The sequence below is a fragment of the Talpa europaea genome (genome assembly GCF_964194135.1).
Source record: "Talpa europaea genome assembly, chromosome: 2".
Lineage (NCBI taxonomy): Eukaryota > Metazoa > Chordata > Mammalia > Eulipotyphla > Talpidae > Talpa > Talpa europaea.
In genome coordinates this window covers 45,029,511-45,042,774 of record NC_140068.1, presented here as the reverse complement: position 1 = coordinate 45,042,774, position 13,264 = coordinate 45,029,511, and the positions used below count along the sequence as shown (strand labels likewise).

At 34.8% G+C, this 13,264-nt stretch overlaps 1 protein-coding gene across 3 annotated transcripts in view; it reads right to left on the bottom strand.

Moving 5' to 3' along the window:
• The window catches only part of ATG5 (autophagy related 5), a gene marked incomplete at both ends in the record, with an annotated part of 105,432 nt that overhangs the window by 77,191 nt on the left and 14,977 nt on the right, over positions 1–13,264 (bottom strand). For 2 of the 3 annotated variants that reach the window (XM_084227703.1, XM_084227704.1), the window contains 2 exons: positions 1,688–1,766; positions 11,985–12,112. The exons of the other annotated variant lie outside the window; for it this stretch is intronic. In XM_084227703.1, coding sequence (XP_084083829.1) covers positions 1,688–1,766; positions 11,985–12,112 — 207 coding nt within the window. The remainder of the gene's footprint in view (positions 1–1,687; positions 1,767–11,984; positions 12,113–13,264) is intronic. 3 annotated transcript variants of the gene reach the window in all.

Sequence of the window (13,264 nt, the reverse complement as noted above, 5' to 3'; positions counted from 1 at the left end):
AACTCCCAGGGGTCCACAGACCACATTCAACAATCTATACCAATCCAAACATTCTGAGCTCTCCCTATCATTATTATAATTCATTGAGTCATTCAATCAATAATAAGGGAGGGCTTGTAGAAGAGCCAGCTAGGAACCATAAAGTGCCTGAGTGTTTGAGTGTGTTTGTGTCATTTACTTGCATATCCCAAGCTCCTAAAAAGAATATGGCTGACACACAGCAAGATCACGATATTTGCTGAAAGAATAAATTAATGAGTATGGCTATGATATACTTTAACAAAGATTTCAAAGTCTGTTCTTATGAATTTCTATATCTCATACACATACAAACAAATAATTTAATCACTGAAGTTATTTTTTAATATAACAGGAAAGACTTGTTAGGCAATCTGGAACTTCTACCCTTATTATGCTTGGAGTAGTTTTGCCTTCATACCATTTGAAACTTAAGTTATTATATCTACAGGCAGTTCTTGCTATGTTGCATACCAGAGTAACTGAAACCCATGCATATCTGAACCATATCCCCACTCTATAAGGTTCCACGGTAACTGGGGTAATGTATTGAGAAATACATTAGTGCAAATGATAGGAAAATAAATGCCAATAACCTCAAATCTCAATTTCAATAAAACATGAAGAAAGTATCTTAGGAAAAATGGATGAGCAGCCTTGGGTGATTGCTACTGAGTGTCCCTATAAGCAAATCAGACACCTAGATGACTTTTCAGACTCTTAACATATCTCCCTCCTGGTATCCATAGTATTTAAGAATCAATCCTTCAATGACATCTGTGAATTGCTTGGGAGGCAGAGAATGAAGAAAGACACAAGCACTTTAAAAAGCATCGACACAAAATTAGTTTATAAGTAATCTAGCTTGGTCTTGAAAACTATAGGAATTATGAAGTCTCAAATCATATTTAGAACAAGTCTATAGAATGCTGTCTCCTAACCCCTCTCTCTATTCAATCAAAACAGCCTTTGAGTTACTCAGTGGTATTAGGTTGTCTCCCTCACCACTCTGATGCCACTCTCTACACTCAGGATTTTGTTCTTTTTTTTTTTTTTTTTTTTTTAATAGAGGCATGTTTATTTATTTATTTGTTTGTTTGTTTGTCCGTTTTGTTTACACATGCACTGGGTACAGCCAGAAGCACGGGAGGGTGAGAGAATTCACCAGAGCCAGAGCGGGGAGCAGAGCAGGCAGAAGGACCGGAGTACACTGCTGAGGGGAGCAGCGGGCGGCAGGAGAGGTCTGCGCGCCATGTGGGACCCTCCTCCGGTGGCCGGGGAGCAGCCGGGGATCGAACCAGCGCCGCAGAGGCCGCGGGCAGGTTCGCAACCCAGCGCTCAACCGCTGCGCCACCAGGGAGGCCCAGGATTTTGTTCTTACTATTTGTAATTTTTAACAAATAAATATTGCAGAATATTTTAAATTTTAAATATAGTATATTACGTTCCAACAAAAAAGAGGCACTTATACATTGTATGTTTAAATGGTTCTGCCAACAGTGAGGAACAAACTGAAAGGTGTTTTATCGATGAACACTACTGGCAGCTTAGAGATTAAAAAAGTGTCATGGAAAAGCAATAAACAATTACACTTAAAAAAAAATCTACTCTAAGTCTACGTACTAAGCACCACAAGTGTGACAAATGGGAAATGCTATTTAAACTATACCTTAAAATGTACTGTGATGTTCCAAGGAAGAGCTGAACTTGATGCAAGAAGATCAAATAGCAAACCAATTGGATAATGCCTAAAAATGAAAGAGTATATTTTGAGAGAAAATAAATATTTAAAGTTATAACTACAACCTCCAAAATAGATTTCTAGCACATTATCAATTATCAGGGACATTTGGCCATGAATCACAGGAAAGTAACATTTTATATAGTTACTTGCCTGGGCTAACAAGGTATAAACTTGTTTCCAGGCATCAAGTGGTTTTTATTCTAACCATTTCATAGCTGAGGGAAGCCTCAACAGACATAATGGGATCATGCAAAGACTTCTTTACCAGCCATGAGCACTGTTAGCTCACAGTAGTATAGCAACTAATTATCTCAGTATTTATATTGGGCAATTAGTTTTTTAAATTTAACTCTATTTTTGAGTTGTACAACAATCTAAAATTTTAGAAAAATATGAGCCCAGAAGAACACCTAAAATAATGGTAATCATTTATTTTATGGCTATATAGCATATAAATTTCCAGTCTCTTATGTATGCATACATAACTAAATATAGATTAGGATCATCCTTTACAAACTGCCATAAGTTGCTTAATTTACACAACAATATGTCAACATTTTTACAGAGTCACCGAATATTCTTCTGCAACCTAATTCAAAAGTTTCTTGAAAAAATTAATTTTGGACTTCTTAATAATATAACATTCCTAATATAATTATTAGTGAACTGCAAAGCAAATTCTTTAACAGTAAACACAGGTTAATAATACAAACCTTGCAGATTTCAACAGGTAAATCTAATTTAAAGGATCTAAAGTGAGATAGCTTATTTGTGAATCAGAATTAAATCCACTTAAGAAAAGCAAAAAGGATTGCTTGATGTTGCATACAGTCCTATTCTTTCCCATATATTAATGACTTAATCCTATAATTACCGATGTTTATGTCAAAATGATTTTGATAGAAGGATACTAACTCCAAACAAATATGATATCTGAATTAACTGACTTAAAATTGTTTCTGAAACTCTGTTAATATGCAAGAGAATCTATAAAATAAAGCGGAACTGGCAAGAATTAATATAATTAATTTCTCTTATAATACAATTTATTATGTCAAGGATTTCAAAAGTACTAATTTGCTCGACTCCTCTAGAACATATTCTATATATCATTTTGTCAGAAGGTTCCTAACCCACAACACAGAAACCATATAAGCCATAACTATAAGAAAATCATAATATTGCCATTTGGCCGATATGTTGCCACTCCTGCCAATCTAACCTAAATTTAATAAGAAAAGGAAGCGGTGAGGATTTGAACTTGGAATATATCCCAGAAGAAGACCCAATTAGCTAAAGTTTCAATGTATTGCCCTATAAAAACTTACTGCAGCAGAACATTTAGCATTAGATCTACTTTCACATTATTCATTTCTTTCTCTTCCTTAAATTGCTCACTTTTTCCTAAATTTAATTCTCAAAATTAGTAAGATTTGCATTTTTCTTTGCATAAGTTGTTTCTTTACCCATTCATTATATATGCCAATATACACATACACATACTGGCATTTGGTATAGAAGTAAGAGTTATGCTGTGAAACTAGCTAGGATGTTTATTCTCATTCAACATCTGCAGGAGAAAGAAACCAATATTCTAAGATCACATTAAAGGAAACCTCCCCATGCTAGAGAACCATTATCCTACTCCATTAACTGAAATAAATGCACCCTATTCAAAGTTTGCTAAATTTATTACTCATTAGAAACAAGGTTACACTTCACTGAATAAAAGAGTGCAATTCAAATACAAATTGAAGTAATTCAAAAATTACAATTTTACTGTACTCTGGCATAAACAAATAATTATAAGATAGTACTATGTATCACAGAATTTTAAGCCTACTCTTATGTATAAAAAAGTGTAAAACTGAGCCTCCCCAGTGGCGCAGCGGGTTGAGCACAGTGCTGTGAAGCTGCACGCAGCCTTTGTAGTGAGGGTTCAATTCCCGGCCGGCCAGGGAGATTGCCACACGGTGGGGCAGACCTCTCCTGTCATGCCCACTGCTTCCCTCAGCAGTGCTTTCGTTCTGTCAGCCTATTCTGCTCCCCACTCTGCCTCTGGTGAATTCTTGCACCTGCGTGCACCTCTGGCCTGTACCCCAGTTCTTGTATAAATAAAAAAATAAATCTTAAAAAAAAGTATAAAATTAATCAACGGGATACTTACGAAATGCTAAATAAACCACATTTTAAAAACCTACTTCACAGAATGACTTACAATATTCTAGAAAGTCACAACTTCACAAAAATGACTAAACATGAGAGTCTGCATTGTATTTATGATAAAGATGTTGAAAGATATTTTAAAGATTAAAAAAACTACACATTTTTCACTAAGGCATTTTTGTTAAAATTTACATTTTACATGTGAAATCACATAGATACAGTTTTAAATTCTGGGTCATTCTATTATGTTTAGATCAACATCAGTACTTGTTTGCTTCCTTGTTATTTTTTTTTTAATTCTAAAGGTAGCTTCAGCTCCTTACATTCAGCAACCAACCCTGACAATAAGTCAATTTATACAAAGTAATAATGTCCCATTAGAGACACCTGCTTTTTTTTAATTTAATAGATTTTATTTTATATAATTCTTACATCATTTTTCGTTTTTTGCACAACGTATGCATTTTCATTTTGGTTATATTCCTCATACAATTGTACCCCCTCTTATTTTGACCCTAATCTGTCCTTTCCACCCCCCACCATGGTGTGTAGAGACACCTGTTTTATAGTTGACAAAAAAGAAACTTTTTCTAAATTTTGTAGCTGAAGGCCTAAGGTCTAAATGAATATTAGGGTATGCTAATGAAGAATTCATGAGAAGAACACAGTTATTCGTCTAATAGAAAATTAACATCCCAATTATGAACAGCTGAGTTATGCTAACAAGAAAACTTTACCCCTTAAAATGCAATGTTAGAGCACCCTCTGCTGACTAAACTACTCAAATCACTTTACAAAAGGTGGCAAACAACACTTTCCACCTCCCACGCATTTTTTAAAAGTCAGAAACAAAAGACCGTAGAAGACAAAGCACTAATCAGCTAAAACCCCTTTGGAATTTCTTCAAAAATCAACAATAATAATATATGTTCATTATGTGATAAGCACTGTTCTCAAATATTTTTCAATACTAAAACGGTCAAATTAACACAAACAATTAGAATACACAGAATTAGGGGAAAAGTCAATAATAAACAGAACATCACATGTATGGCAGAAAGAGCCATGAACTAAAATTCTTAAAATCTGTGTCCTACTCATTCACTTGAGCAATTTATTTCATTTTTCTGAGCTTCAGCGTTCTCAACAAAGAGATTAATTTAGATTCATTAATTCATCATATAAACATTTACTTAGTACCTCTTATGTGTTACTGCTTAAGGTACAAAGCCACTGTACAAGCATCCCATGCAGAATTTTAAAACAATTACAATAATAGTAAGCACGAATAGTAAGAGTATGATGTTGACCATAATTATGAGTGCTCTTGAGCACTTTGTGCTAGGCATTGTCCTAAGCACATTATATGTGTTAACTTATTTAATCCTTGAAATAAACTGTTGGAAGGAAGTACTATTATTATCCTCATGTTACAGATAAGAAAAATAAGACACAGTTTAAATAATTTGCCTGAGGTTATATAGCTTATAAGTGATTGAGCTAGGATCTGAAACTTGGTGTCTTGGCTCCAGAATCAGATTCTTAACCATTACGCTACAATACAAAATGACAATATGACAAGTACACAGGAAGTACATACAGTATAGAGATGGATAAAGGTAGAGATGAATAAAAGAATCATAAAAGTAGAAAGAAGTTAGAAATTTAAAATAAGAGCAAAGAAATACACACAAATAAATGAATCCTTAGAAGGAAGGAAACTAGGAAGAGCAAGAGATTCAGCAAAGAACATCAGCACAGGAGTTCAAGCAGAAAATGTCACCCAACATTCACAAAAACAAATGATTTAGTTCATCTGGAAAGAAATGGCTCAAGGAGGACCTTATCACACGTGCATGTCATAATATAGAGTTGGGCTTTACAATGTAGATTAGAAGTTATTAAGGGGTCCTTAAGAAGGAGAGTTAACAACAACAGATTTGTATTTTAGAAAGATCACTTATGGATCTGGGAAAGATAAACTGAAATTAATAGCATTGGAGGTAGGAAGACAAATCAAGAGGTTACTAAAATGATCACTGTGAGAAATTAGATGGGTCCTCGCCCAGGTTAAACAGAGTGAAAAATTCAAAACACAGAAGGCAGAATCAGAACTTAGGAGCTAGATATTAAAGGAATCAAAAGTGAAGTATGAACCCTAACAAATTTTAAAGAATCAAAATGACAGTGGTTTTGACTACAATAGAATCAAACTAACCATCAGTAATAGGAAGAAAAACCTCAAAACCTTTAAAACAACATATGGAAACTTATGGAAATTGAACATATGGAAATTAAACAGCTCACTTTCAAATAATTCATGGTCAAAGAGAAAGTCTCAAAGGATAATTTCTGAAAACACATTAAATGAATGACAATAAAAACATAACAAAGGTTATGGAAAGCAGCTAAAGCAGTGCTGAGAGAAATTTATAAACCTACATGTTTACATTAAAGACAAGGTAAGAAAATACAGTTCTGGTGACTGATTGCATAACAATATGAAAATAATTAATACAACTAAAATGTATAAAAATGGTTAAGGTGGTAAACATTATATTCTGTATATTTTACCACAATTAAAATTTTTTTAAAGATCTCAAATTAGTAAGTGAAGTTCCTATCTCAAGAAACTAGAAAAAGGGTAAAAGAAACCCAAAGCATACAGAAGAGAAAGAATTTACAGAGAAATCAATGAAATTCAAAATAGAAAAACAGAGAAAAAGCAATGAAACAAAAAAAAAAATCTAGTTGGTTAAAAAAATTAATAAATTTGATAAACCTCTACCACAGCTGACAAAAACAGAAATCATCACTGTTAACAAAGAATATCGGGGGCTTCCCTGGTGGTGCAAGGGGTTAAGATGCAGCCTCTGCAGCACAAGTTCGATCCCTGGCCAGGGAGCTACCCATATGGCACAGCAGACCTCTCCTGACTCACCCACTGCTCTCCTCAGGAGTGTATTTCAGTGGATCTGCCTGTTCAGTTCCTGTGAGGCAGGAGAGGTCTGCTGCACCATGAGGGTCACCTCCCTGGCCAGGGATCGAATTCATGCTGCAGTGGCTGCAGATAGTTTCATAGTGCTGTGTCTTAACCCCATGGTGCCATAAGAGAGCCCCTGAAACTACCTCAATTTAATAAAAAGTATGTATAAAACTCCTATCGCTAACAGCACATTTAACCTCGAAAGATTGAATACATTCTCCTATAATCAAGAGCATAAGATGTCCTCATTCTCACTGCTCTAATTCAACACAGTTCTAGCCAGTGCAATAAGGTAAGGAAAACAAATAAAAGACCTACAGATTATAAAGGAAGAAAGAAAAAAAATTTTCATTTGCAGATAAAGTGATTGTTCACCTAGAAAATCCCCAAAACACTTCTAAAGTTCAGCAAGGTTAAGGAAACAAATTTTTTTTTAAAGATTTATTGATTGATTTTTATTGATTTATACATACATACATACAAGCACTGGGTACAGTCAGAAGCGCGGGAGGGTAGGAGAATTCACCAGAGCGGGGAGCAGAGCAGGCAGAAGGACCAAAGTACACTGCTGAGGGGAGCAGCGGGCGGCAGGAGAGGTCTGTGCGCCATGTGGGACCCTCCTCTGGTGGCCGGGGAGCAGCCAGGGATCGAACCGGTGCTGCAGAGGCTGCGGGCAGCTTTGCAACCCAGCGCTCAACCACTGCGCCACCGGGGAGGCCCAAGGAAACAAAATTTAATCACATTCTACAAGCTAACAACAAACACATAGAAACAGAAGTTATTTTTTTTTCTCTTCCAAAATAAATATGGCTTGGGCCTCCCTGGTGGCTCAAGGGGTTAAGCACCACACTATGAAGCAATCCGCAGCCTCTGCAGCACGAGTTCAATCCCCGGCCAGCCAGGGAGCAACCCACACGGCACAGCAAACCTCTCCTGTCTCGCCCACTGCTCCCCTCAGCAGTGTATTGCAGTAGATCTGCCTGTTCTGCTCACCACTCTTTGGTGAATCTTCTCACCTCCCACAACTCTGGCCTACACCCCAGCTCTTGTGTGTATAAATAAATAAAAATATTTAAAAAAAATAAATTAAATAAATATGGCTTGGCATGTGTCTACACCAAGAATTGTATTTGTGGTAGCTTTATTTCTTAATGGCTCCGAAATGAAAACAAGTCAATGTACTTCTACTGATAAATGTATAAACTATTTGTGGCATAACTATACAATGGAATAGGACTCAGTCATAAAAAGGAACCACTGATACAAGCAACAACAAAGGCGAATCTCAAAATACTAAGTAAAGTGAAAGAAGCCAGACACATAAGGCTATATACATTTATATGGTGTCTGAAAAAGATAAAACTACATGCACAGAAATTAGTGACTGCCAAGGACTGTAATTAGGAAGATAGGATAAGAGTGCAAGAGAACTTTGCCTGGTAATAGAAATTATCTATTATTTTGATCATGGCAGCAGTAACACAACTGTATACAACTGTCAAAATGCATTAAACTCTACTCCAAACAACAGACAAATTTTACTTAATCGTAAATTATATGTCTGGGATTATTATTCCCCTGTCAGTCTATCAGATACACAGAAGAATAAAGAGAAAAACTGACTATAATGAGAAAACACAATATGCTTTAAGACTAGGCCATTACCGTGCTCGCTTCGGCAGCACATATACTAAAATTGGAACGATACAGAGAAGATTAGCATGGCCCCTGCGCAAGGATGACACGCAAATTCGTGAAGCGTTCCATATTTTTAGCAGCACTGTTTACAATAGCTAAGCTTTGGAAACAACCCAAATGCCCAAAAATAGATGACTGGATCAAGAAGATGTGGTACATATATACCATGGAATATTACTCAGCATTCAAAAAAGATAAACACATGCAATTTGCAGCAACATGGATGGCGCTGGAAGGGATCATGCTCAGCGAAATAAGCCAAAAAGAAAAAGAAAAATACCGGATGGTCTCACTCATAGCAGGAATCTAGAAAACTTAAATAAGGGACCAGGAAAATGAATAACTATAAGAAAGTGAAAATCAAAATCAACAAAAAACTATGAACCAGAGACACTTTTAGGGGGGCGGGGGCGGGAGGGGAGGGATTGGGGTCAGAATGGGGGGGCTGCAATTGTATGGGGAATATAACAATAAAATTTATAAAAAAAAAAAAAGACTAGGCCATTACCTATTTCTAATATTATTTAAGAATAGTTAAGTATTTAAGAATGCTATTATTAGTTACTGCTAATTTGAATTTATACACTATTTCTTAAAAAGTTTAAAACCAAAGCATTTATTTGGGGAAAAACACAGCTGCTATCCTCTTACTCCAGGCTGAACCAAAAGGAACAGAAAGTCACATTTTTCTCATTTGACTATGATTTATCTGGAACTGGTTTTCTTTTTCTAGCATTTAGAACTGTTACCTTCCATGAAGAAGCAAACTCAAGTAACTAAAGTGGAAGACAGAATCAGTAACAGAATTATAGAAGGAGAAAATACATCATTTTATGTTCTTTTTTTAATAAGTTCTTTAAACTGGTTTCATTTCCTTACTTGAATTTACTTAACATTTCAAAGAATTAAGTATAAAAAAGATATTATTATGGACCAAAACATTATTAAAATGGACCCAAACATTATTGACTAATATCATATGTAGACTATAAACCTACAGAACACGAATCATATCAAGTACAAAAAAAGAGCAAATAAATGCTCTTCTACTTTTAAAGACACTTGTTTAGTCCCAAAAGTTCACATTCACTAAAGTTTCAGTGGTACCTAAGCTTCTTCTATACTACTATCCTACTGCCTATGAAGCACACTGCTTAAATGCCAGGTAGATATTAATAGCATATTTCCAGGAAGACAATTTTTTTAACCTAGGATAATATCGCTATTATTGGGGGGGAGAGGGAACAGTTCCCAGAGGACCCGGATTCCATTCATTCCTCAAGTATACTGGATTATCTAACCACACTAAAAGAACAGTTGAATCAAAAGTCACTAAATACAACAGGCTTACAGCATGACATAACACGGAATAGCACACACAGAAATTTACCACCCCAAAAACTACACTGAAGGTAAGTGAACATAACTACGTTCACATGGCACTCTACAAGGGCTTTCAGATGTGGCAACTACTGGCAAAAGAGGAAGATGACATATTTAAGCCAATGTCTCTGCAGTAACAGGAAAAATGAAACCAAACATTATTGACTAATGTCACATATAAAATATAAACCTATAGAATACAAATCATATCAAATACAAAAATAACCACCATGTGAGTCTGATTAGAACAGCAGCTGATAGATGATTTTGCAACCATTCACTATAAAACCTAAATCGAGAATTCTCATCTCTTCCAAAGTTGCTTAATTGGAGATGGACATACACATACACCACCACCACCACCAACCCCCCCGCAACTTGTTATTATCACCACTAGAGGGAGTGCTACTGGCACTGGCGGGTTACCAGAGTTACTGCTAAAACTCCTACAGGGCAGCCTTCCCACAACAAAGAATTACCCTGGGTCAAAATGTCAAGAGGGTCCCTTGTGGAGAATCTCTGCTTTCTGGTGATAAAGCTGAAAAATCCTGCTTCAGTTGTAGAAATTCTTATGATGATGTGAAATTAATACACATAAAGCAATACAATTTCAACATCCAGTTATCAAAACATCCAGACTGTCAATAACATAGACTGTCAACATCCAGACTGTCAAAAACATAGATATATCCTAGTACTACTCACCCACAACCTTTCCCCCTCTTTCCTTCCCTCTACTTTCCTGATCCTTGCTCCTCTTATATGTCTTTTAAGTCACTTTTCCCATTCCAAAACCTCCAATTCTTCTGAGAAATGAAAAGAAACAAAAAACATTGACTTATCCATGCTGTCTGAGGTCTAGAACTATTCAAGATTCATAGTAAGTCTGATATATGATCATGAAGCTCATATTCTGTTTTAATTAAAATTGAATGCTATATAAAGAAATCTGTCATCCCTTCCAAGAAGCTCCTCAAAAGGTGAGAGACATGATCCAAATGCAATACAAAATAGCACCTGTGTGCTTCTAAACCATTATGAAAAATCTACTCACTCTTGGGAATTCATCAGCACAAAGTAAAATCCAAAAGCTCACTTCTGGTTTCTCAGAAATCCTTGCATGCTAGTCAACTGAACTTAACACCTACTAGTTTTCTTTTTAAAACTTCATTTTAATAGTCCCAGATCCAAAGAGTAAGTCCATCTTTAACCTATTTAAATTTTGGATATGTCCTTTAAATCTTGACTTATTTGTATCATTTCATTTAATTATAACCATATGGCAGCACATCAACACCTATATACCAGCATTCCTTGAACCATTTTTTAGTCTTCTCATTTCTTTCTTTCATAAAATAGCTTTGGAAGCACAGTTAACAAAATTCCTAGTATAGAAGAAATGTAAATACATACACACACACACACACACACACCAAATCCAGATTTACAATATATTGTCAATACATTTCTTAAAAATAAATATCAAAGTGACTTTTTATATCAAAAGGAAATCAATACATTTTAAATACTAAACCAAGGCTAAACAAGATGTGCTTATGATACAGTGGTCAACTAAATGTGTTAATCAGTTTGAAAGATGCCATATACATAATTACCATTTTTCATAAGCATTTTAGAGACAGAAACAAAACTGAATAGTGTGATTCATATGTGAGCTATAAACATAGCTGTAAAAAAATCTGGGTACTAAATATAAAAATCTGCGATATAAAAAAAATAAATATAAAAATATATTTGCGATATAAAAATCTATTGCTGAAAACACACAAATTTGCTGAGTTTTTTCATGCATCCAAATAGAAGGCAGAAATAATTTCAATAAAATATTCTAACAATGCTTTAAAAATAATTAGTCACTATATGAATGAGACTAGTAATTTTTTTTAAAGAACTTTTTAAGCTTCAGGTCACTATACTTCCTTAAAGCTAGCATATACTCAATGCATAGTAGCAGAAATATTCACTCACCATTTCAGTGGTGTGCCTTCATATTCAAACCATATCTCACTAATGTCTTCTTGTCTCATAACCTTCTGAAAGTGTTTTTTCACTTTGTCAGTTACCAACGTCAAATAACTTACTCTTGGCAAAAGCAACTGAAATGAAAATTTTTAAAACCATATTTATTTACTATTTTTTCAAAAAAGAAAAAATATATATATACACACTATAAAGCTTTCTGAATTTTAAGGGAAAAGTCATCTTCTTGCATTAATTTGAATTTTCAATACACAGACAATTGATGTCTACAGAAAATCAAAGTGAAAAAGTTAGGACATATTAAAATTACTTAAGGGGTCATTAATTTAAGTACAGCTATGGCATAAATGCCCAGAATAAACAATAAAAATCTATGTATAAACTTTTTATAATGCTTTTCTGCAAATAAACAAGCAATATAATCAGATGTCATACTATTTAGGATACTTACTAGTTCTATCAAATTTAACTTAAAAATTAAAATGATTTTTCTGCGTTAAACTGTTCTGAGAAACTTAATTCTAATGTATACTTTGACTTATTAATCAAGATTTCTCAACTGCCATCACAGATTTATAATCGATTACATATTAGACTAGCTGCAAGGAAGAACACTAAGACAAAGATGTATCTTCCCTCTTCTTTACGAAGCTAAAATAATACTCAGACAAATTTCTTATGGAATTATTTCATGGTGGCAACAGAAAGGCCTTTAAAGGTCAAATAGAAAACTTAATTTAATAAATAATAGTGGTCTACCACAAAGTCATGACTAAAAGGATGGCCTTATGATAAACAGTAATATTGAGGAACATTCTAGCAACTGCACACAAAAGACTGAAAGAAGACAAGAAAGATTATAGACAGGAAATCTGTTAAGGACATATTATACAGGAGATGAAGATGAATGATTGAAACAGCAAGGAAGGTCTGAAAATCTGAACAGATTTTGGTTATTACTAGGAAGAAATCAAAGCATGAGCTAAGTCAAAGATTGACTTTTTAAACTGCACAATTAAATTTTTAAACTGCAATAAAGCATAAGCTTAAGATATAATGCCGGTAGACTGATGACTGTGTCACTGTCATTCACCTTACTCAATTTTGTCCTTATGAAGGCTGGATCTACTTGCACTTTGAAGATGGAAAAGTCAGCACGGAATGCTGGGCTAGGTAAAGACTCAACTGGGATAACAAGAAGGCCAGCATTGTTTTTCCCTCTGGAAAGGTTCTCAGGAAAATTAAGAGCATTTTGAAAAATTGGGAAG